The sequence below is a fragment of the Pipistrellus hanaki genome, assembly GCF_964339955.1.
Source record: "Pipistrellus hanaki genome assembly, chromosome: 12".
Classification (NCBI taxonomy): domain Eukaryota; kingdom Metazoa; phylum Chordata; class Mammalia; order Chiroptera; family Vespertilionidae; genus Pipistrellus; species Pipistrellus hanaki.
Window position 1 is genome coordinate 8,737,245 of NC_140514.1, and position 23,086 is coordinate 8,760,330.

The window sequence follows — 23,086 nt, forward strand, 5'->3', positions numbered from 1 at the left end:
AACTGTACTTTAAATTCTAAAAATTTTCATTTACCTACAAAAAAAAGAGAAATTCACAACATGGCATTTTATTCTGATTTAATTTCCAGGAAATAAAGGTTTCTCAAAGAAATTCAAGAATCTTCAAACCACATCTCTGTTTTGTATTATATGCAATGAATTCCCAAGTATTAAAAAAAATCATAAAACTTAGGCTACCTATTGCACATCACCATAATATTTAAGTATAATTTAGAAGAGCCTGATACTGACTATATGAATTTGATTTAGCTTCATAGTTTCTTAGCTGAAGGAATCCCTTAAAGACATGTGTTTTCTATTTTCCTTCTACTTCCCTTTTTTATCTCCAGATAAAAATGAACAAGAAGTTTAGGACATGACATAAATCCAGGATTTATTAATCACATATCAAATCTACCTACAGAACGAATTTCTGAGATAGAAGTTTCCACACAGTATTTGTCTGGAATCAGATTACTTCAAATTGTACCTTGACTTTTGAATTTGATACTGGATACAAGTACCATGAACCAAATGAGAATATTACAAATGCAAATATTCCAACACAAAGACTTGTATAATTTTGTTTAGATTCTCAATGGTTGCTTCATCCAAATTTTCTTCATTGTCATCCATCGTATGCCAGACTTCAGGGAAAGGAGATGCTATCAGATGCAAAACTGGAACACCTAAGAAGAAAGAATCAACTTGTAATTAAGTGCATATTTAAACTAGAAAGTGTAATTTGGCGAGCAGAAGTCTGAGTGGGAGCTCTTTCCTATCCATATAAAGACAGTAGGTTATTCATCATCTTCTGTGTACTCCCTTATGTCTTACCCTTGTACTCCAAAGTCATTCATTAATTAAACAAATGCTAATTAATTCAGTAAGCAATTAGAAAGCACCTACTATATACCAGCCCCTATGAAGTTGAGGTTTCATCAGTTAAAAGGCAAAGCCCTGGTCATATGGTGCTTACATTCCAGTAGAGAAAGAATCAAATAAACAAATATAAAAAATAATTTTAGAAAGTGAAATGGCTTATAAAGAACAATAAAATAAAGTGAGGAAATAGAGAATTAGAGGCAGACAGCAGAGCCAAGAAGAAGGCATTTAAAGTCAGGGAAGGCCTCTGTGAGAAGATAACAAATAAATAGAGACATGCAACACATGAAAAGCAAGCTGTGCAGAAGCCTGGGGAGAAATATTCTAGGCAACAGTAGTAGTAAGTGCAAAGGCCCTGGGGTAGGAGTGGGCTTGGCCTGTTTGAGGAACAGCAAGAAGCCCAGTGTGGCTGGATTGAAGTAAGACTGACCGGAGACAGACGTAGCACATGATGTTAGAGAGGGAGAACAGAGTCATAAAATGGAGGCCCTTGCAGGTCATGGTAGAGACTGTAATAATCTGAACAATAAAGATTTATTTTTTAAAAAGAAGAAGAATAGGAAGCAAGAGCAAACACTAGAGACCAATTGGGAGGCTCTTTCAAGAGTCCTTGGGTTTGCCCTAGCCGGTTTGGCTCAGTGCATAGAGCATTGGTCTGCAACTGAAAGGTCTTGATTCCGGTCAATGGCACATGCCTGGAGTTGTGGGCTCAGTCCCCAGAAGGGGACATGCAGGAGGCAGCTGATCAATGATTCTCTCATCAGTGATGTTTCTCTCTTTCCCTCTCCCTTCCTCTCTGAAATCAATAAAAAAATATATTTTTTTAAAAAGAGTCCTTGGGTTTGTTTAAACTCTCACTATTGACATCAAGGCTATGACTTCCTTATTAATTAGTAAACATCAGAGTTACACAGAGTGTAAGAACACAGCCTAACTCTATAAAAGTGAAGGCATGGTCAATGGAACATGAGCTTTCATAAATATACTAGCTGCAGGGAAAAACTATAAATGTGTCAAGGATTTCGAATGACTTTCATGAAAAAAAAAAACAGAAGCCATAAGATAACTGATGATTTAATTGTTCAATTCATTAAATCTAATGACTGCTTATCCTTCTAGATTGTTGCAATGACTACAATAGGTTAAAAGCACACATGTGCATGCACACATACATATACATACATACACACACACACATTATTACCTCTTCTTAAAAACGGGAGATGGTCATCCTGAATCTCTCTTCCATTACCATGATTCTGGAAGTACCGCCTCTCCAGAGAATGAGCCTTGAGCAAACCTAATTCGTGAAGCTCATATTCTGCAGAGGACAATTAGACAGCAGATGAATATCTGTTTTTATCTGATCAATACGCAGAATGCATAAGGAGAGTGAAATCTCAGAACCTGTGACCATGGCTTTTAAAACATGCAGCTATGAACATATGTCAATAGACATCTGCGCTGTACATGGGTGTGTACATTTTGGAGTAGTTTGGGGGTGAGAAGGGTCACATGTGGCAGTAGCTTTACAGGTGAGAACCTTCTTAGGGCTGAAACTCGGTAGAAGAATGGAGAGATGAAGAATGAGAAAAACAGGGGGGGAAATGGGGAGAAAACAACATAGATACTCATAGATCTGAGATCCTGTATGAAGAATACCTTAAGAGGAGATGTGGGGCTTGGAAGGGTAATACTCAAACAGAATAAGGATGAAGTTTACTGAGTGGCCACTTTATGGAAAAGCATTACCCGCTACGACCTGCATCAGTGGTACTCAACGTATGGTCTCCGACCAGGGGTATCAGAATCACCTGGCAACTTGCTAGGAATGTAAATTATCTGGGCCCACTTCAGACTCACAGAATCAGAAACTCTAGGGACGGAGCCCAGCATTGTGTGTGGTAACAAACCCTCCAGGCAACGCACACTCTAGTTTGAGAACCATCGGCCTGCGTTCCATCACTCACCATCTTCTAACATAGAACCCATGTGTGTGTTACAGGGTTACCTATAACATGAGCTCTATGCTACAAAATGATAAGAGATCACAAGGAAAGTATAAGACAATCGAATGAAATACATCAGGATAGCAAGGTGTGTGTGTTTTTAATTGCTAAATTTAAAGTGCAAAACTAGTCCAAGTGGTAAGCAAGCATATGTGATGTTTTAGCAACGTGGAGATGTTTAGGAACATATGTAATTTGTTAGGAAGCACCACCAAACAATAATCGCCATCCATTAATTGACACTTACAATTCTTTCATCTTAGGATATAACTTTTCTTTAGGCAATTTAGATATGGTTTGAAGTATAGTTAGTATCACTAGGAGGGGGCAGCACAATGGGTTAAAAACCATTAAGGTGCAAGTTACTGCTAAATTCATTCTGGTAGAGGAAATAAGAAAAGTGCAGAAAATCCTTGAAAAATGGCCAAACCCAATTTTTTGAGGCTACCATCAAAGAAAATATGCTAAGAGAGGCCCCAGACGCTTATATTAATAATACCACAAAAGCAATTCTTTCAAACTAGAAATTGAAATTTGCTAAAGAAAAGTATCTAAGGTTCGGTCGATTTGCATGTTAGCCTTTTATTATATAGGATATCAAAATGCAGTTTCATGCAGGAAAATAAAGTGGGCCTACTAAAAGAGATGAATAGGGATAATTAATCCATAAAGCAAGAGAAAAAGCCAGTGAAGTATAATATATGTTCAAATCATACACTTAAATTTTGAATTTTAAAATTTAGTGTTTATCAGGAGGAAGAAACCTAGTTTTAATAACATTGGTGCTTACCAATTGCTTGAAGTCTAGCAAACCATCGGGCAGAGTTTGGGAAAAAATTGGGAAATGTTGGATTTGGAGCGCCAATTAAATCTAATAAGATGAATAAATCCTAAGGGAGAAAAAATATTGTTTAATCGTTGTCACTAAAAACACAGTTCATTCTCATCAATGTAAAAAAAAAATGAATCAAAACTATAGGCATAGTAACAATTGAGAATAATCTAGGGAGCTATACTAGTATAAACAAAAGATTTAATAGCACTGTAAGCTAACACTTTCGGCAAATGTATTAAAACTTGCTTTGCCATTAAATGGCAATGTGTAGACTCTTCGTGTCTGGAATCCCAGAATGATATCACTGAAAATAAATTAGAGGACATCTGAATACATATTTCATAGATTTAAAAAGAATTCATTTAACTTGATTTTCAGATGGGAGTCCAAGCCTCTGATCTATTCCATTCTAATTCGCCACTTTATTCTTTGTCTATAATGACATAACCACCAATAAGAGAACACTGAGTAATCATTATTCCCAAAAGTGAGCATAGAAGAAAAATTCCTTGACCAGGAGCTTCAGGACCTGGTATCTCTGGTTCTCCTTTTCTATAAACCAGAAGCTCAAACTTGCTGATCTTTTTTTTTTTTTTTTTTTCACTTTCTCCTTTAGTTTCATTTAATTATTTATAAATTTATTTCTATCTTAAAAACAACTTTATTGAGATAGAATTCAAATTTAAATTCACTTTACCAATTTAAAGCACACAATTCAATGGTTGTGCATATAGAGTTGTCCTCAATACCCATGGGATTGGTTCTAGGACCTCCGAGGACACCAAAATCCCCAGATGTTCAAGTCCCTTACGAAAAATGGCATAGTATTTGCAAATAACCTAAGCATAACCTCCTGAGTATGTTTTAAATACTCTCCAGATTACTTATAATATAGGTAAATGCTGAGATATACAATGCCAGTGCTATGCAGACAGTCGTTGTTATATATTGTTTAGGGAATGGCAAAATTTGCTAATCTTTAAAAGTCCCTTTTGATTATGTACTCTATACTTAAACTGGTGTTTCTTAACTTGCTTGAGCCATTAAACATCAGCAGGCTTAAGGACTCCCTGAAGACCACACACACACATACACACACACACACACACACCCCTCCCCTGCCTAACCCTGGTTTAAGAACTGATTTATATGAGTAAGGTCATCTGTGGGTAAATATCTAGTGTAAATCCTGACACATGGTAGGTAAATATTTGCAGAGTCTATCATTCTAGAGACATAGTATCTATTTAGTCATGAATGATGATTAAATATATTCATTGGGGGGAGATAGGCTTGGTTGAAATCAGAATGTATTTACATGGTTAGATAAGCTAATGAGCGTTTTTTTGGGGGGGGCAGAGGTGGAATGGTCTTAATGGTCTTAATCATATTATGGATTCATATATTTGGAATGTTAAATAACTGTTCTTCCTACTGATCAACCAGGTCTCTCCTCCTCTGAATCCTTTTGAGCCATTTGGGTTCAAGTGACTGAATGAGGTGCTGACCATATTCCCCTGACCCATTATGAGCTGCCAATGGACCATAGGATAGAGAGAATGCCCATCTGGGATGTGTCAGAATCATAGGGGACATTTAACCTGGCCATGTGAACTCAGACGGGGAAGGTGACAGGGCAAAGGACTGGGACAAGTGGAGTGGTTAGAAATAGGCTATCGGTTCACAGAAAGGGCGATGGTCAGGGATGCACGAAGGCACGGGGAAGAATGAAGACTCAAGAAAGGCTTGAGGTCCCAAGCAGGGGTCAGTGAAGACTCAAGACTGAGTGAAGCTCAAATAGAGGAAGAGAATTAGAATAGGGAAAGAATCCAAGGACAGGGTGAGGGACAGGGGGATGGAGGGGGACAGGGTTGGGGATGAAAATGGGGTCGTGTGTTGCACCCATTACTGGGCAGTAAGACCAGGGTTTTAAGGCAGCATCAAAATGTCTCCACCCCGACATCAACAATACCACATCAACATCAGCACATCGAAATGGCAGAGTCATTATGACGCTTTGATTCCACTGAGGAAATTCTTCGCCCCCTCCTCACACCATGCCCCACTCTAACTCCATGTCCCCGAACCCCCACCTCCTCAGGCCTCGGTGGTGCTCTCTCCACCTCCACGCAGTACCGAGAGAATGCAACCCCATTGGACCAAACTGAATCGGATGTCTCCTTAATCGGATGTTTTACAGCCTTCTAATTAAAAGTGTTTTTACATTTTTGAAAACTTCAATCAATAACATTACATTTTTAAAACTTACTATGTACACGTTCATATCATTTCCGTGAAATATTTTAATTGAGCTCAGGCGTAACTGCTAACCCAGAATCATTCTTTTTAGCTCTGGGATTCCTCAAAAACCCAAAGGCCTGCCAAGGAATGCTCTATTATAAACACTCTGCTCCAAGGATGCCGGGCATTTTTAGGTCTTTAATTGGCTGTAGCTTTGGCTGCCTTGGAGGCAGCCCCGGCAGGGCAGCCGCAGCACCATGGGTACTTCCCAGACTAACCATGCCGTGCAGCTGGTTGGTGTCTCTCGCTCCAGGTGGGTGTGGGGTCGATGCCATCTTTGCAGCTAAGTGCCGGGACCCGTACAGAGAGTCCTGAGGAGACCAGTGAAGAAAAGCCTCTTCCCCGTCGAAGAAAATCAGCTGGAGGGACAGATCCAGCTTGGAGTCTGAAACGTTCTGGTAGGAAAGAACAGTGAAAAGGTAACTGGAGAGAGGACAGCTGAGCCACCAAGAAAGGAACGAGAACACAGTGAGGGAAACCATGCCATCATTTGTTTGGCACCCCTTCTTCCCTGGAAATCATCGCATCCCCACGCCCATCTCACCATCTCCCACTCCCCGGGAAAATAGAAGTTATGCATTTTCTCTAACTCTTCAGAGAACTTTGAGAGGCTCTGGCACCTCCAGAAATCCCCAGAGATTGGCTAACGCCATTGTACCTGAAAGACAGCCTGGCTTCTCCCTCTGTGGGATCCCAGTGCTCTCCCCTCCCAGCCACAGGTGTTGAGTCAAGGCCACTCCCTAAGAAATGACCTAAATCCTAACCTCCAAGTCAGAGTGTGCATCCCAGGAAACCCAACCTGAACAACTGCAAATCTATTTGGCTACTCATCCATCTTGTCCATGGTGTGCCTGCATTTTATTTATTTATTTATTTTTTTAGTCTAGGTTCAAGGACCTGCCCTAGAAATGCAACAGGGACACAAAGAGCAATCACTACAGCCTCTCCCCTGCAGGAGCCTACACGTTAGTTGGGTTAGAAAAGATAAACCAAATACACGGACATGGCAAAATGTGCCAAGAGTCACAAATGTAAAGTAAAAGTCATCTGGGAACGGATAGAATGAGGGGTTGAATCGTTGGGGTGTCAGAGAAGACTTCACGCAAGAGATGGTTTTTAGGAGAACTTAGAAGTGTGAGTAGGGTTCAGATGAATGTTTTACTTTCCACTGTCTGACAACTCTCACTTTTTACATTAGTCCCCCCAACTCCCAGAATCTGCAGCCCAACTGCAATCTCTAATCTACTGAATCGTTTATCTTTTCCAAGTCCTTCACCCCCCAGGAGGTCCTCCCTTCACTCCGTATTCAGCTTCAATTCCAGAGTCAATCATTCTAATCGCTCCCTTGAAAAAACGCGCTCCACTCCCTTGCCTCTCTCTGCCTTGGTCAAACTCACATGGCAAACACATGACCTCAAGCCCACTCTCTGCTTCCTTCGTGCCTACACTTGTGCAGCTGAACGTGGTAGAGGGAAATATACAACCCTTTGCACTCTCTACCTCACTAGCGTGCTGGGGTATGTGCTCCCAATGGACCAAACTGATTCTGATGTTTCCTTAATCCGTTAGAGATATCCCTTCTCCTCTTATCTAAGGGCATTAGAAACTGTGTTTTTGAAGTCCTCTTCTGCTCCTTGTGCTTTTTCAATTTGTATTACTTGTTTGGCTTGTTTGCTTTCATGTCGGAGACTGTCCTCAAATGTCTGGTCATCCTTGGTGTTCACTCAGACAAAGAATAAGGTGCTATAACACTGGTTGGGTTGGCTTCCCTACAGGGTGAGCTGGTGCCCGGTCGGGGTTTACACTGAGATGGTTCATAGGCTCCAGAGAAGGATCCTCTGGGTCCTGTCTCTGGGCACAAGCTGGCTGCTGGCTTTCTCACACTGGAAGTGGGAGAAAGGCTGCAGACCTCTGTTCAATGGGGGACTCTCACCTAACCTCCTTGATTTCTTGGAGGCGCCTCACTACTTCCCTCCTTTACATCTAGTGTCTCCATGTCCAGAACCTCCCTGGTTCCTTTTCTCTAGAAAAATATTCTGTCGTCTCCCACAAGAATACAGATGGGGTGCTCACCTACCTTCCAGGTGTGGGGTGGGCACCTACATATCTAAGTGCTCCTTAGATTTAACAACACTCTCCCTCCCAGCTCCCCCCACCCCCATTTCTGCCTCGCTCACTATCTGTGTAGCCTGGTTTGTGAAGCTCTCGCAATCCTCCTTGGTGGCAATAGGATAGATGCCTCATGCCCAATGTCGACATAGTTGGCGAATTATCTGCACTCTTTCCCCACCCAAGGCTATCTCAATAACAAGGTGTGAAAAAGCGCCCTAAACTCAGTGGCTTCAAACAACACTCATGTATCCTCCTGGGTGTGTAGGTCAGCTGGGGACAACTGATCTAGGCCTGTTTGGGCTGGATCAGAAGCCTTGCTTCATCCAAGTCATCAAGTTTGGCTTTGCTCCCTATGTCTCTCTAATCCTCCTTCAGGGTCTGGCAGGCTGGCCAGGGCACACCCTTTTCCTGGTGATGGCAAAGGCCCGAGGGACCAAGCCCAATTGCACAAGCACACTTCCGCTTGTGTCACATCCACAAGCATTCTGTTGGCCAAGACAAGTCAGATAGCCAAGTCCAGAGGTAAGGAACAAGCAGGTATGGCCTGACATTGGGGGAGGAGGGAGGAACACAGCAAAGGTATAAGGCAAAAGATGTGAATATATAATTATAATATTATTATAGAGAGGGAGGGCTGCAAAGAGTTGGGACAATAATCCAGACCTCTGCCAGATCACATTCCATCATCACCACCTACCCAACCCATGACAGCTGAAGAACTTAAAAGCAACTCCTTCCCACCGTTTAAATTAAAATCCAACTGGGTGAATAAGTCTGATACTCTCCATGCTTGTACCCAAAACTAGCCCTTTTTCAAAGCTGTCCACATCACTGTTTACGTCTATTAAACGTAAGGGTAATTAAGAGAATGTATACATGTTTTTTTCACGGGGATCCCTACCCAACAACTCATCCAGCTCCTTCTACCAAAAGCAGGTATGAGGGCCATACCTGCTTTGGGTATGTACACCAGAGAAAGTGCAGCCAGTACACAACCTGTGCCGCTCCCTCACATCCATTTCATTTCATGTCCTTACACGAGAATGCAAGCACGAGAAATCAAAAGGTTGCATCAGCTTCAGAACTCCCTCACCCAATTGCTGAGGGAGAGTGCTCGTTAAAAGCAGGGTAGAGCACGGGGCAAAGACATCATAGAAGGTTCAGAAAAACAAGACAAAACAAAAAACAGTGAAAGGCATACCGAGAGGTTATAAACAATTCTTGCTTTCTCCAAGTGCAGCATACCCAGCAAAAATAGAACCCAATATCTCCATTACTTCCATTACAAGATAAACATTTTACTTCTTTGCCCACATTGTACCCAAGGCCGGCCCCTTCATAAAGCTCCGAGGGGAGACAGAGGCGTCCGTTGCCTGAGAACATAGTTTTTTGTTTTTGCTTCGTTGTGTTTACTTGCTTATGAGTGATACCTGAACAAAACGTCTTCATCTAGTTTAGCACTTTCCCCCAATATACCCTTCAGAACACAGAGACTGAAATAACATCGGGGAGTCCCAGAAGTATTCTGAGCTGAGAACATTAACAAAAGCTCCACTATGTGACATAAAATTGAGCCGAGATCCACGGATAATAACAATAATGCATTTCTGCTTCGTGCTTTTCATCTCGATATGTCTGCATTACTCACTCCTGAGGGCCACCATCTCTCAGATCAGAAGGCTGTGATGTCCGTGGCTCCACAAACAAGAAGAAATAAACAGAGTTCTCAGACATTTACCCCTTCCGCTTTCTTAATTTTTCATGAAGAAATGTTGCCCTTAGTTTAATGGGTATTCGAAACGAAGAAACCAGGTGCCGATTGATGAATTCAGCTGTCATGTATCTTAGATTAATTGCCCATGGTTGACATTTCAAATAATGTAATCCTCCAATTAATATTCACTCAAACCCATGCCATTTTTGCAAACAGTTAATACAAAATGTCCTGAAAGTCTACATTTCTAAATGGCCTTCTCACTCCCCCCCACAAGGATTCTCAAATTCACTCTGCGTGACTGCTCGTGTGTTTTATGCCAAGAATCTACCTACGAGAGGGAAACACGTACCTTCAAGGAAAGGAGTTGCTTGTCTAAGGCACGAGCTAGTTCCAGCATCATCGCACACGGCACGGCCGAGTCGGTGGCTCCCACGAACACCCTGCTGTCCCAGTGGGGAAAATACTTGGAGTCGTAGTGGCAGGCAAGTACTAAGTGTCGTTTAGCCATGGGATTGAGGGTGCTGACGATATTTGAGAAAGACCGATACCCGTAAGGTGTCTGACTCAAGAAGGTGTCTACTTCCAAGACCCAGTCAGCTTGAAGTCTCTGAATTCTCTGCATGATATGCTGATGAAAACAAACAAACAAACAAAAAATTTCAGACCAAGGCAGGTTTCATTTGTTCAGTTATGTTTTAAGTTGCTTATAGGCCTTTCAAGTTAACAATGCAACACGTGCTTATGGGATGAATAGAACGGGTGTATAAAGAAAGGCTAATCTTCTCCCTCTCCCCCAATATCCTCCCTACAAATTGTTAATAGTATCACTAATGGTCTGATGTGCATCTTCTCTCTTTTATTTTTACACAAACATGTATTAGCACAAGCTCAGAGATTGGCAAAGGGATGTGTTTTCACAGGAGTAGAATCCTACTCTTCTCACTTCATCTAACATGAACATTTCTACACGTCAGGAGACAGAGATCCAGTTCAAAATGTAAGAAAGTCCACTTTCAATTTCTCGAGGAGGCTAAGAAGGCATATTTGAGAAAACAGATGTACCAGGGACCTACAGGTCTCAACTTCCACTCTAAGCTCTTTGAGGCAAGCACGGCTCTTTAGGTCCCCAGTGTATAGCAGGTGCCTGGAGTCCAGCAGGTACTTCACAACATAATGAACACTAACAAAAGACACTGATGCTCACCTGCTCAAGGTACTAGAAAGAGAGTCCCACAACAAGGGGGTGGGTAGGGACATTTGAGGTCCTGCCCACCCTAAGAATCAATAAGCGGCTCTGAACCACAGTGACTATCAAGCAGCTTTCCTTCTGCACGCAAGGGAGGCCCAGACCCACTGCATGCTCTGGTACAAATAAACCCACTTCTCCTGGCTATCTTAGACCGTATGAGCAACACGGTAAATGACAGGGCAAAGTATCAGATACAAAAGAAACTTCACATCAGACTCTAGAATGGTCTTCTTTAAGAATCTATGGGTGAGCCCTAACCAGTTTGGCTCTGTGGATAAAGCATCGGCCTGTGGACTCAAGGGTCCCAGGTTCGATTCTGGTCAAGGGCATGTACCTTGGTTGCGGGCACATCCCCAGTTGGAGGCGTGCAGGAGGCAGCTGATCAATGTTTCTAACTATCCCTTTCCCTTCCTCTCTGTAAAAATTCAATAAAATGTTTTTTTTTTTTTAAAGAATCTATGGGTGAGTTCATCACTGTTTCATTGCCCTTTCCTGCCTTTATTTTCCCTGTGCCTCATTTTTCTCACTGGGTTCCATTTATTTTATTTTGAAATTAATACATCTTTGTAAGTTGCCTTAAAGGTGGTTTTTTTTTTTTTTTTTAAAGTCAAGGGACAAACTCACCATCCACATAACCAGCAATCTGTCCCACAATTAACATCGGTGGGAATGGACCCTGAGGTGGTAAACAAATAACGTAATAACTGGAAAGGAAGGGGAGATTCTTTTCTCCCAGGGAAGCACAATTTTCTAGCCTCACCAAGTCTTGTGTGGCCTCCTGCCCTAACTAATGTGACATGGCATGTGGGCAAGGACCGTGAAAAAACTGTGGCAGGAAGCTTCCAGGGAGAGAACTGAGAATATTTTCCCATTGATTTTTAGAGAGAGTGGAAAAGAGAAGGAAAGACAGAGAGAAATATTGATGTGATAGAAACACATCGATTGATTGCCTCCTGTACGAGCCCTGACCAGGGCCCAGACCGGGGAGGAGCCTGCAATCGAGCTACATGCCCTTGACTGGAATCGAACCCGGGATCTTTGTCTGCAGGCTGATGCTCCTGCATTGAGAGAGCCCCCTGGTGGTCAGTTGGCATCACAGTCGTTGCACCATTTGGTTGATTTGCATATTACCCTTTTATTATATAGGAGAGAATATTAGTAGTTTGAACAGAGAGTAAGCATTGTGCATTTAAGACAAGCTTTACACAGAATATGAAAATAAGTTATCTTCAGACTTGAGGGAAAAATTATTTTCCATAAAAGGGGTTATGTAAAAAATTTTTTCAAAAGCCATGTACTCCAGAACATCTGGCATCCAGATGTTGAGCTGCTCTATAAAATGTCTTCAGCACCAATAGCAGCCAGTGTGCTTACAACATGAATCGGGATTTAAAATATATATCTGTTAGCTTTGCTCAGCTGAAGTCTCACACACAAACTCGTTTCTCAACTACTAAACCAGTTGCGATAATTCCTGATCTGGATGTTGACATTAAAATCCTCAAAAGCATCAGCAAATGGCCCAGAAAGAATTCTGCCTAAAGCAATCTTTTTTAACTCAGTGTAAATATTTTTTTATTTGTCTTAGCAACTAATTTCTTTCTAAACAACCCTATTGGCTGCACCACCTAATTACATCACCAATACATCTCGTTGTTGTGCTTTTGGCTTTCAGACTTGATCTGCAAGTTCCCACCACAATTCTGTGGAGCAGGCTGCAAAAACCACTGCTCTTCTCGCCAGAATGTCTGAGCAAGGGGCGCTTGGCTGTGGGAGAAAGTCTAAAGCCGGTGTGCTTCCCTCACTCCGGACAGCAACTGCCTGGGCCCACCAGCCATGCTAACATGCAGTGTAGAATGTAGGCTATGTTTTTATTATTACCCGCCCGTTTCTTTTAAATAAGAAAGAAGAGAGGAGCCCTTTCATTGAAATGAGAAGGTCCAGAGCTAGAGATATCTGTGAGCACACACCACAGAGCTGGTTCCCCCCAGCATCCACTCCCCAGTGATAGATGGAAAAGTCAAGGTTAAACCCTTCCAGAATCTGGACTGAAATGAGACTGCTTGACTTCTGCATACACACACACACACACACACACACACACACTTAGTTTTACCATGGGCCAGAGTCAGAAGCTTGAGAAGCACTGCACTGGAGAAAGTAGCTCAGCACTGACCTTGACTCTCCCACCAGGGAAAATACTACTTCCCAAAGGAAAGCCTGATGGGACAGTAACTCACTCACGGCCCAGAACTGGCTGTCTAAGGCTGTCAATATTGGGTGTTTGGGGTCCAAGAGGTTGTTATAGAAATGACCAAGAGTTGAGCACTTACTGCCCTGTCTGATGCCATACCCCACACAGAGATTTCTCACCGAAATTGGTTTAGGTTAACATGGAATGCTTAACGAAAGAGCCATTTACTCCCAGTGGTTTGGTTCTCTTGGTGGCTTATTTTGGCGAATAATAAGATCAGAATGCAGATCTGAAAGTTAGAGAACTCCGAACGTGGGGTATGTTACCCCTCGTGTGAAAGCAAGTATTCAGCAGCCTTTAGGTCAGAAATTGAGTTCGTCTTAAAGGAGAGGAACACGTCTCTTTTCTCACCTGGCGAGCTGCGTAGCTTCCCGGGGATCCTGGGTACCGCTCTATCAGCAAAGGCCGCAAGTCATTTTGCCACATTTCAGAAATACTGGTGCCTTCTGCCACCAGCCGGAGAGCCGATGAATTCAGAGTGGCTGGTTGGTGATCATTCTGAGGATTAAACAACGTTATTTAACCAACTATTGTTTCATAACATGTTTAAGACTTACCCTGAGACATCTGCGGTTGAAAATATTGGCTTTGAATCTCAGAATAAAGGGATAGCTCTTACGTTACACAAAGCTAGTCAAATTAAAAACTGGCCCCATGATCTAGAAAGTTAAACTAATTCTTTTTTTTAAAAAAAATGTATTTTTATTGGCTTCAGAGAGGAAGGGAGAGGGAGAGATGAAAACATTAATAATGAGAATCAGCCAAAACCGGTTTGGCTCAGTGGATAGAGCGTCAGCCTGCAGATTCCGGTCAAGGGCATGTACCTTGGTTGCGGGCACATCCCCAGTAGGGGGCTTGCAAGAGGCAGCTGATCGATGATTCTCTCATTGATGTTTCTAATTCTGTTTCTCTCCCTGTCTGTAAAAAATCAATAAAATATCTTTTAAAATAATAATAATAATAATGAGAATCATTGATGGGCTGCCTCCTGCATGCCCCACACTGGGAATTGAGCCAGAAACCAGGACAGGTACCCTAATTGGGAATCAAACTGTAACCTGGTTCATAGGTCGACAATCAACCACTGAGCCATGCCAGCTGGGCTAAACTAATTCCTTTGACAGCTTATCTTAAAAACAAAATTAATATAATGCTTTGAACCTGAAAATGAATACGTAACACATTTCCTGTGTAATTATAATGCCTGATGGTACCATTGCTTTGTAAAACTGAGATTTTAAAAATATCAATTTATCTATCTCCCGTTCTTAAGTTCATATTTGTTTACTGCTAATACATTTTAAGAATCTTTCCTTAATCCATTTGCCACTGCAGCCTTTAAATCCCTTGGTACTCCACAACCAAAGTGCCTCTACAGTACCTCTCAAACAGCACTTGGAGAAGAAAACGAAAGCTGAATGCCAAAACACTGGAAATGGGAAAGGAAGAAATAAGAAAGTGGAGGCAGGAAGTCAGCAGACTTTACGTGGTTAATTATGGCTTCACCTGGCCGATGAGAGCTTGTCTGGTCTCTCCCTCGGGCTCACAAGCCCTAGGAGGAGTCACTCGCCCCAGCTCACCTTGCTTTAGTCCCCCTGGCATCCTACCGGCCCCAGAGCAGAGTAAGGCTGCTCCCATTGGGGCTTCGCATCTGCAGTGCCTTCTCCCTGGAAGGCTAGTCCCTTCCTCTTCACCTGGCAAACTCCCCCTCATCTCAGACAGTAGCTTAGAGCAGTGTTTCCCAACCTTCTCTCATGATGAGAATCACCTGGTGGAGTTGTTAAAACACAGATTCCTGAATCCCAACTAAGAAGTGCTAAACTAGGATTTTTGGGAACATATAGGTAAAATTGCATACCTAACTTAGTGCTCTGTCTATAACATCTGTCTTAGAGCACTAGTTAAGTATACAATTTTACCTATATGTTCCCAAAAATTCTAGTTTAGCACTTCTTAGTTGGGATTCAGAATCTGTGTTTTAACAACTCCACCAGGTGATTCTCATCATGAGAGAAGGTTGGGAAACACTGGCTTAGAGGACACTTTCTGGGGTTTATACTTGATTAATGCCTGATTTCATGTGAGGACAATACTCCCTTATTTTTCTGCTCTCTTCCTAGCTCATATTGAGCACTCAATAAAGATTGGGTGAATTCATCAAATAAGGAAGTGACAGGTGACTATCTTTCTAAACCTATCTTCACTGAGACTGTGTTTACATAAGGATAAAGTAAAATGGGACTTTTGCTGTCATAAATATGAAATCATTCAATGCACAAGCAGTTATAAAGAGAGAAGAGACAGGTGGCTACCTACGCCACAGGGCCAGGAAATGCTGCGGTTCAATATTGGTGAGCTTTGCTCTTTTTTGAGTTTCTGATAGCCCATGCTTGTGATGACTTAAGAGTTGGGTTGGCCCAGGGCAGTTATTGTTTCAAAAGCTGTTTGAGCCCTAGCCGGTTTGGTTCAGTGGATACAGCATCAGCCTGCAGACAGAAAGATCCTGGGTTCGATTCCAGTCAAGGGCATGTAGCTCGATTGCAGGCTCCTCCCGTCTGGGCCCTGGTCAGGGCTCGTACAGGAGGCAATCAATCGATGTGTTTCTCTCACATCAATATTTCTGTCTTTCCTTCTCCCTCCCACTCTCCCTAAAAATCAATGGAAAAATATTCTCAGGTGAGGATTTTTATTTTTTTTTTAAAGAACAGTGACTTCTTTTCTAATGATTTACAATATGCCATCCCAGAGCCTACCTGGTCGCTGTGGATGGGGTCATGTCCACAGACAAAGAAAATAAAGCTCATGGTTTTTTTGTTGTTGTTGTTTTTTGTTGCAAATATATTTTATTGATTTTTACAGAGGAAGGGAGAGAGAGAGTTAAAAACATTGATGAGAGAGAAACATTGATCAGCTGCTTCTTGCACAGCCCCTACTGGGGATGTGCCCGCAACCAAGGTACATGCCCTTGACCGGAATCAAACCCGGGACCCTTTAGTCCACAGGCTGATGCTCTATACACTGAGCCAAAACAGCTAGGGTGAAGCTCGTGTTTTAACAGGTGATTTATGAAGGCCTGAAAGAATTCTTAAGGGGTTTCAGAAAAAAAAAAAAGAGGAACAAAACATAACTCTCCAGCATCTCTAGTGTAACAGCTAACATGGGTGAAACACAGTCGACAGGTATCATCCAGAAACGGCTTATTGGGTGAATCCAGGATGAGTTCCACAGACAGGCTGTGGATGCTCCTGACTACAGACACTTGTGTGAGTTGTTTCGGGCTCCTGAGCTCAGCCATGTCATTAACGCACTTCAGAGACGAGCCCTCCCCGTCTCTGCCCCCCTGTGAAATCACAGTTTATAAAAGCTCCCCAGTCAGCAAAGGCTGGACACGGAAAACCACCACACTCGGCACATTAAGCCTTTCTATTCATGAAAGCTCCGAGGGGAGAGCATCTGACTTCTCCAACCTACACGGCACTCCCTCAACGCTTATGGAGACTCAGTCTCTGAACTCCATAAACAGAAACATCCATATGCAGAGGAGAGGCAGGAAAAGAGGAAGAACCGGGAGAGAAAGCCTGGGCTGGGTGAAAGTGAAATGAGGCAGAAAGAGTGTTGGGCCCATGTCAAGGGCAAAACCCACAATGCGAGTCTAGGTTCAGTTCAGTTCAAAGAGACCCATCGGCCATTTTCTGTTCGTTCAGGGCTTCTCGGAGGACTGAGTCTCTCGTACAGCCCCTGCCGCGCCTCGCCCAGGCGGAAGAGACAATAAGTCTGCTTTCCGAGACAAAAATCTTTCAGCTCAAAAAGCGTGAACCAGATATCCCGAGGCAACGCCTCTGGGCTGACCACGTGGTTCCAGGCCATGGAGGGTTTTAATTACATGGTTTGTAGAGCTGGCCCACCTGTCAGAGGGATATGCGGTACCAAATCACTGCCCGAACAGGAGAGCGTTACAGGAGCTCAGCCGACTCAATGCCAGTTTCCGCCCCAGGTGAGGGTCTCCCAGCAGCACTCGGGGTAACACTTGTGTCTCTACCAGCAAATGCAACCCAGGCAGCATGGACTGAACTCCTTCTGCATGTGGGATGCCGCTGGCATGACAAATGGCAGTGGTGGAAGGGTAGGGAACCGAGTGAGATAACGGTGTGCCTCTTCTTTCCATGCAGGCAGGCATCTACCAAAAAGCAACGCAGCAGCGCAGGCTGGGAACCATTCAGGGTGAAATCCCAGCTCCCTGACTTTGTAGCTGTGACTAGGACAAGCTTCCTTATCGGTAAAAATCCATGTCATAGTACTTACCTTTAGTAGAAGTTCAAAATGGGGCGTTTTGTCTTGGTCTGCTACCAATACCGCTCCTACCACTGAGTCTGTTGCTGTTTCCATAAGAATCAATGGCAGGGAGATGGGCGGATGGATGACTAAGGACGTTTAGAATACATGTGGCTCCAGAATGTGGCTCCAGAAGCAGAGGAATGTGAAATGGGAATGTCAGCTTGCTAGAGCTGACCCTGAGGGAGGACTCCTAGGAGAGGCCAGCTCTCCTGCATATGGTTGCTCTGTTCAGAGACTCTGTCCCTCCACGTAGGGAGCGGTTATAGGGTGAAGCGTCGGACTGACCTGCTGGCAAAGTAGCAAACAAGTCCCAGCTTTAAGCTTGATCTTGTAGCTGCTCCCTAGCTCTCTCCTGGGTAGCTAGTGGGCTGTGGGAGGGGCAGCAAGTGGCTGCCAAAACAAACTTACAAGAACATTGTAAACTACCTTGTTTGTCCCTGACAATAAATAAAGCATCAGCTTTGCAGTCTGGGTCTGTTCTGTGGCCTCAGCCAGGCACAGAAGATCCACCTAGACCCAGCTTTTTCTCTTTGTCTATCTTTTCTCCATCCTTCGTCGGCCCCACTCAGGCTGGCGGGGCACACCTCTATCCCTGGTATAATTTCCACTTTGTAGTTGAACTTCACCTTTGCTACAATAAAGAAAAATTCTACCATTAAAATACACTGGGTCCCAGCTTAACGCTAGAGGAAGTCTGGAAGCGATATGAATAGTCAGCCATAAAGGGATCGTTAAATTGTGGAATGATGATGATTTTGTAAACATCAAATGATGCTTTCAATAAATCATGAGCTCAAGGAAACACACATACAATTAAGCAACACAGTAAGATATAAAACTGTATATGCTGCACAATCTCTAGTATGAAATAGTCATGTGTATTTATTTTTAAAAATAAACAAGTAACCTTAATTGAACATTTGCTATATGACAACCTCTGTGCTAAATGCTTTTTGTGAATAACTCATTCAGTTCTAATAAAACTCATGAGATTGGTACAATTTTATCATCTCTATAAACACACACACACACACACACACACAAGGCGGGTAAAGTTGGACTTTGCAGTTGGGAGTGCAAAAAACAGACTTTATTCTTATATTGTTATTTATCAATTATTGTATTATTTTCCATATGAACAACTGTAAGCCTATTTCCACCCCACCCTGTATGTATATGTTTATATTATAGAGAGAAAACAAATAAGAACACCCAAATGGCTAACAGCAATTATCTCTGAACATGGGTGATAATAGTTTCCTTCTTAGTTCTTTTCTATATTCTCCTAGTTTCCCAAAACCAGCACAAGTTAACTTTATAATTGCAAGACGTCAAGAAAAGCCATACTTTTTTTTAACGTGTTGGAGCTAAAAGCTTCCGTTTTAAAAACGAAGTCATCAGTCATTCACACCTACGGGAGGACTGATTTCATTAGATTCCTTTTAACAGCTGGTTGACAAGGTTGTACCAACTAAAGGGACTGGTTCTGAGATTGGGGGAGACAGGATTCAGAAGAAGTATTGGGGAAGGCAAGATTCAGAAGAAGTCATTTTGGAATATGGACCAACCCTCAGAATAATGGCCTGTAAGCTCTTTAAGGGAGATTAAGAGAAGGGAGAAAAAAGGAATGAGAGAAGAGAGGGTTCCAAAAACAAAATGACTGATTTGGGAATTCCATTTGGGGTCCACCCTGACCCAGAGAGGGGTATGCAAGCTCTTCCTCTGGCCCTCCAATCTCCTCATACTCCTTCACTAGCTGGACACTGTCCCTGAACCATCAGCCAGGCCTCGGCCACTCTGGAGGAGAAAGTAGAAGAGGAAAAGAGAGTTGAGGGCTCTTCAATTCATGGGTGTAATCGTGGTCGAGTTTCCTCATCTGTAAACCGGAGATAAATGTAGCTTCTTCACTGTGAGTTTCCTAATATTCCAGACTTGCAGGTTTCAAATAACCAAATCATTATCTTCTGAAACACCACCTGAAGCTGAGGTTGAACTGCTTTTAATATTGGATGCTGCTGGAAGAGACACACCCTTATTTCACAGCCAGGAAAATGGATTTCAACATCTGTGCTCTACCACGCCTCCCCAAGAGCACATCTCACATGATTGAAACATACATGCCACAGAGAGCAGGAAGGCTTGTGTCTCAGTGGTGACTAATGCTCCTCCCAGGCCGCACAGTGTGCTGGCCGCCTGGAGGACTTCACGGAGGCCTACAGAAAGAAGAGGGAGGGGGCCTCTGGGGCGCAGCCACAGCTGATTCGGTCGTTTGTCCATTTGCTTGCACCATTTTCGCAGAAAGCATCCAGTTTCCCAAAACTACAGTGACCAGAAGCTTCTTAAAGTAACTATAAAAGGGACTTGAACTTTAAAAGACATTCCCAATACTGGCTGGTTTGGCTCAGTGGATATAGAGCGTCGGCCTGGGGACTGAAGGGGCCCAGGTTCCATTCCGGTCAAGGGCACAAGCCCAGGTTGTGGGCTCAATCCCCGTTGGGGGGGTGGGGGGGGGGGGACGCAGGAGGCAGCTGATCAATGATTCTCTCTCATCATTGATGTTTCTATTTTTCTCTCCCTTTCCATCCTCTCTGAAATCAATAAAAAATATTTTTTTAAAAAAAGACATTTCCAAAGGTTAAGTCCGCAGGGCTTTACACAGTTCAAGAATGCAGCACCTTCTGCCACCTACACATACAACCTGCCTTCCAACGGTCCCTTCAGAGCAGCTCCTTCACACAGTTCCCATCTCACTTACCCCCAACCCTCCGGACGGGTCGGAAAGGCGGGCTTGGGATAGCTCCCCATCCTGGTTCTTTGTGCCCAATTTCTGACCGGGAGGGTCCTCACAGGGAAGCAAAGGTCGGGACTGGAGTCGGTACCTCAATGGGACACCTTCTGACCAAGTGATTTTTCTTATAAGGAAGTTATTCTTGAGTTGGCTCCCTGCATCCCTGTGGTTGATGATCTCCCTGTGGTTGATGATCTCCCTTATGTGTTCACCTGACATAAGTGCCCTGAAGGGTGAGGTTCAGGAAGCCTAACCCGGGGAACTGACCAGGGCTGTTCCCACACCTGTGCACGTGGCTGGGAGAAGCAGACTGAAGCGCCAGCCGGGGCCTGTGCATTCTCCCGAGTGCCCCGTATTCAGACGTGTGCGTACACACAGGCACGTGAGTTGTAATCGTTTAAAAGATGTGTTCAACAACACTGTCAGCATTGATATCCCTCTGCCTCGCTGCCTTTCATTGTATCTTGAAGGCCATACCATGTTACTCCAATACCATTCACATCAGCACAAGCCTCTGTAGCAATGTCATGGTTTCCAAATTGTTACACAAGAAAGGGAAATAACTTACTTCACACGGAGGGCACTTGCAAGGCGCTTGTATTCTAAGCTCCTTATATGAAATTTGCACCTCTACCTGGATACATTGCTCTGACCACTGCATTTTACTCTCTTTTGAGACTATATATATATATATATATATATATATATATATATATATATATATATATAGTGAGTATCCAGTTAAGATCCTTGCTTCAGAGCTGCTTGAAAATCTAAAACGGACTAACAACAACCCTAGCCGGATTGGCTCAGTGGATAGAGCATCAGCCTGTGGAGTGAGGGGTCCCAGGTTCAATTCCGGTCAAGGGCATGTACCTTGATTGTGGACACATCCTCAGTCGGGGGCGTGCAAGAGGCAGCTGATCGATGACTCTCTCAAGGATGTTTCTAACTCTCTATCTCTCTCCCTTACTCTCTAAAAAAAATCAATAAAATATATTTTTTAAAGATATCTTAGAGAGAGAGAGAGAGAGAAAGAGAGAGAGAGAGAGAGAGAGAGAGAGAGAGAGAGAGAGAGAGAGAGAGAGCGAGCTTCCTAAAACGGACTGACAGTAACACACGTCTGTCCAGAGGCTACCTGGAAACATCGCCGTCTCCAGGGGGTCCCGGGATGCAGCGGCGGGAGCGCTCCCACCTCCCCGCGGGGGCCAGGACCAGACCCCCACCCTGCGCCTCTGCCTCCGCCGCGGCCCCAGCCGAGGGCACCGGTGACCTCACCCGCCCGCCAGGCGCCCGTGTCCCCGCGGCTGCGAGGCCCCTGGCGAGGACGCCGAGCCCCCCCCCTCCCCGGGAGCCCGAGCGGCAGGCTGCTGGGCCGGGGACCGCCGCCCTGGCTGCCCGGGAGGGCTCGCCGGGCACCCACCCAGCGCCCACCCAGCACCCCCAGCACCCACCCAGCGCCCGCCTGGCACCCACCCAGCACCCCCAGCACCCACCCAGCACCCGGCAGGAGCCGCCCAGGTCACCCCCGCGCCCCAGCTGCCCTCACCTTCTCCTGGGTCCAGGCGGCGGCGCCCCCGGCCCGGCCGATGCCCTGGGTGGCCCGCGGCAGCGCGGCCAGCAGCAGCAGGTGGAGGGCGCCCCGCAGGGCGCGCCGGTGCCCGCCGCCTGCCATCTCCGCGGCTCTGCGCCCGCGCCCCGCGCCGCCCGCGCTCACGATCCCGGGAGCGCGCGCCCTGTGCCCTCCCTCCTCCCCTCCCTCCTCCCCTCCCTCCTCCCCTCCCTCCTCCCCTCCTCCCCCCTCCGCCCCCACCCAGCCCCCCATCCCCCCTGCGGCGCGGGGTGAGGCCGCAGCTCTCCTCTCCCCACCCCGACCCCCACCCCGACCCCCACCCCGGCCTTAGCAACCCCGGCGAGCGGTTCTGGAAGGCTGGGGCCTCCGTATCCCTGGAAACGGAGAGGCCGCTTCCTCATCTTGGGAGGGCGAGGAGAAGGAAGGAAGGGACGGGGAAGAGGGATTTTTTTTTTTTTTTTTTTTTTTTAACGCTGGGTGATGAACACACTCGTGAGTTTTCTTTCTTTTATTTTATATATTTTATTGATTTTTTTTATTTTTTTTTTTTTACAGAGAGGAAGAGAGAGGGATAGAGAGTTAGAAACATCGATGAGAGAGAGTCATTGATCGGCTGCCTCTTGCACACCCCCCACTGGGGATGTGCCCGCAACCAAGGCACATGCCCTTGGCCGGAATCGAACCTGGGACCCTTCGGTCCGCAGGCCTACGCTCTACCCACTGAGCCAACCCCGTGTGGGCGGGCAGAGGGATTTTTGTATGATCTCCAGGGCCGGAGCGGGAATAGCGAGGGGAGCGGGGTTTCACCAGACCCGGTGCGGTTATGAAGTGTCTTCCCACAGCTCTGTCCTGGTGCTTTTCCCATGTCCCCTCACTGAGTCTTCGTAAGAAATCAACCCCGATTTACAGATGTGCAAACGGAGGCTCCCCGTGTCCTCCGTCCAAAGCCTGGAACCCTCGGCCCATTAGACCTTTCCTCTTTTTTTTCCTCACAAACACTGACCTTGCCAACCTGGGTAAAAAGGCTG

At 44.7% G+C, this 23,086-nt stretch overlaps 1 protein-coding gene across 1 annotated transcript; it reads right to left on the reverse strand.

The window, feature by feature from the left end:
- Positions 1-52: 52 nt before the first annotated feature.
- On the reverse strand, positions 53-22,194 carry QPCT (glutaminyl-peptide cyclotransferase). Its single transcript, XM_084900628.1, has 7 exons — positions 22,035-22,194; positions 13,714-13,860; positions 10,209-10,487; positions 6,249-6,425; positions 3,685-3,784; positions 2,090-2,206; positions 53-689 (listed from the first exon to the last, which is right to left on the reverse strand). The coding sequence occupies exons 1-7, from the start codon at positions 22,158-22,160 to the stop codon at positions 544-546; spliced, it is 1,092 nt and encodes a 363-aa protein (XP_084756754.1). The 5' UTR covers positions 22,161-22,194; the 3' UTR covers positions 53-543.
- Between the last annotated feature and the right edge of the window lie 892 nt (positions 22,195-23,086).

Bases quoted from the DNA above. Each gene is read 5' to 3' on its own strand.
- QPCT (XM_084900628.1), bottom strand. From the start codon at position 22,160: ATGGCAGGCGGCGGGCACCGGCGCGCCCTGCGGGGCGCCCTCCACCTG. The intron at 6,426-10,208 runs GTACGTGTTTCC...CTTTCCTACCAG, and splicing joins AGCAACTCCTTTCCTTGAAG to AACGTTTCAGACTCCAAGCT. The intron at 690-2,089 runs GTAATAATGTGT...CTTTCTTCTTAG, and splicing joins TCTCCCGTTTTTAAGAAGAG to GTGTTCCAGTTTTGCATCTG.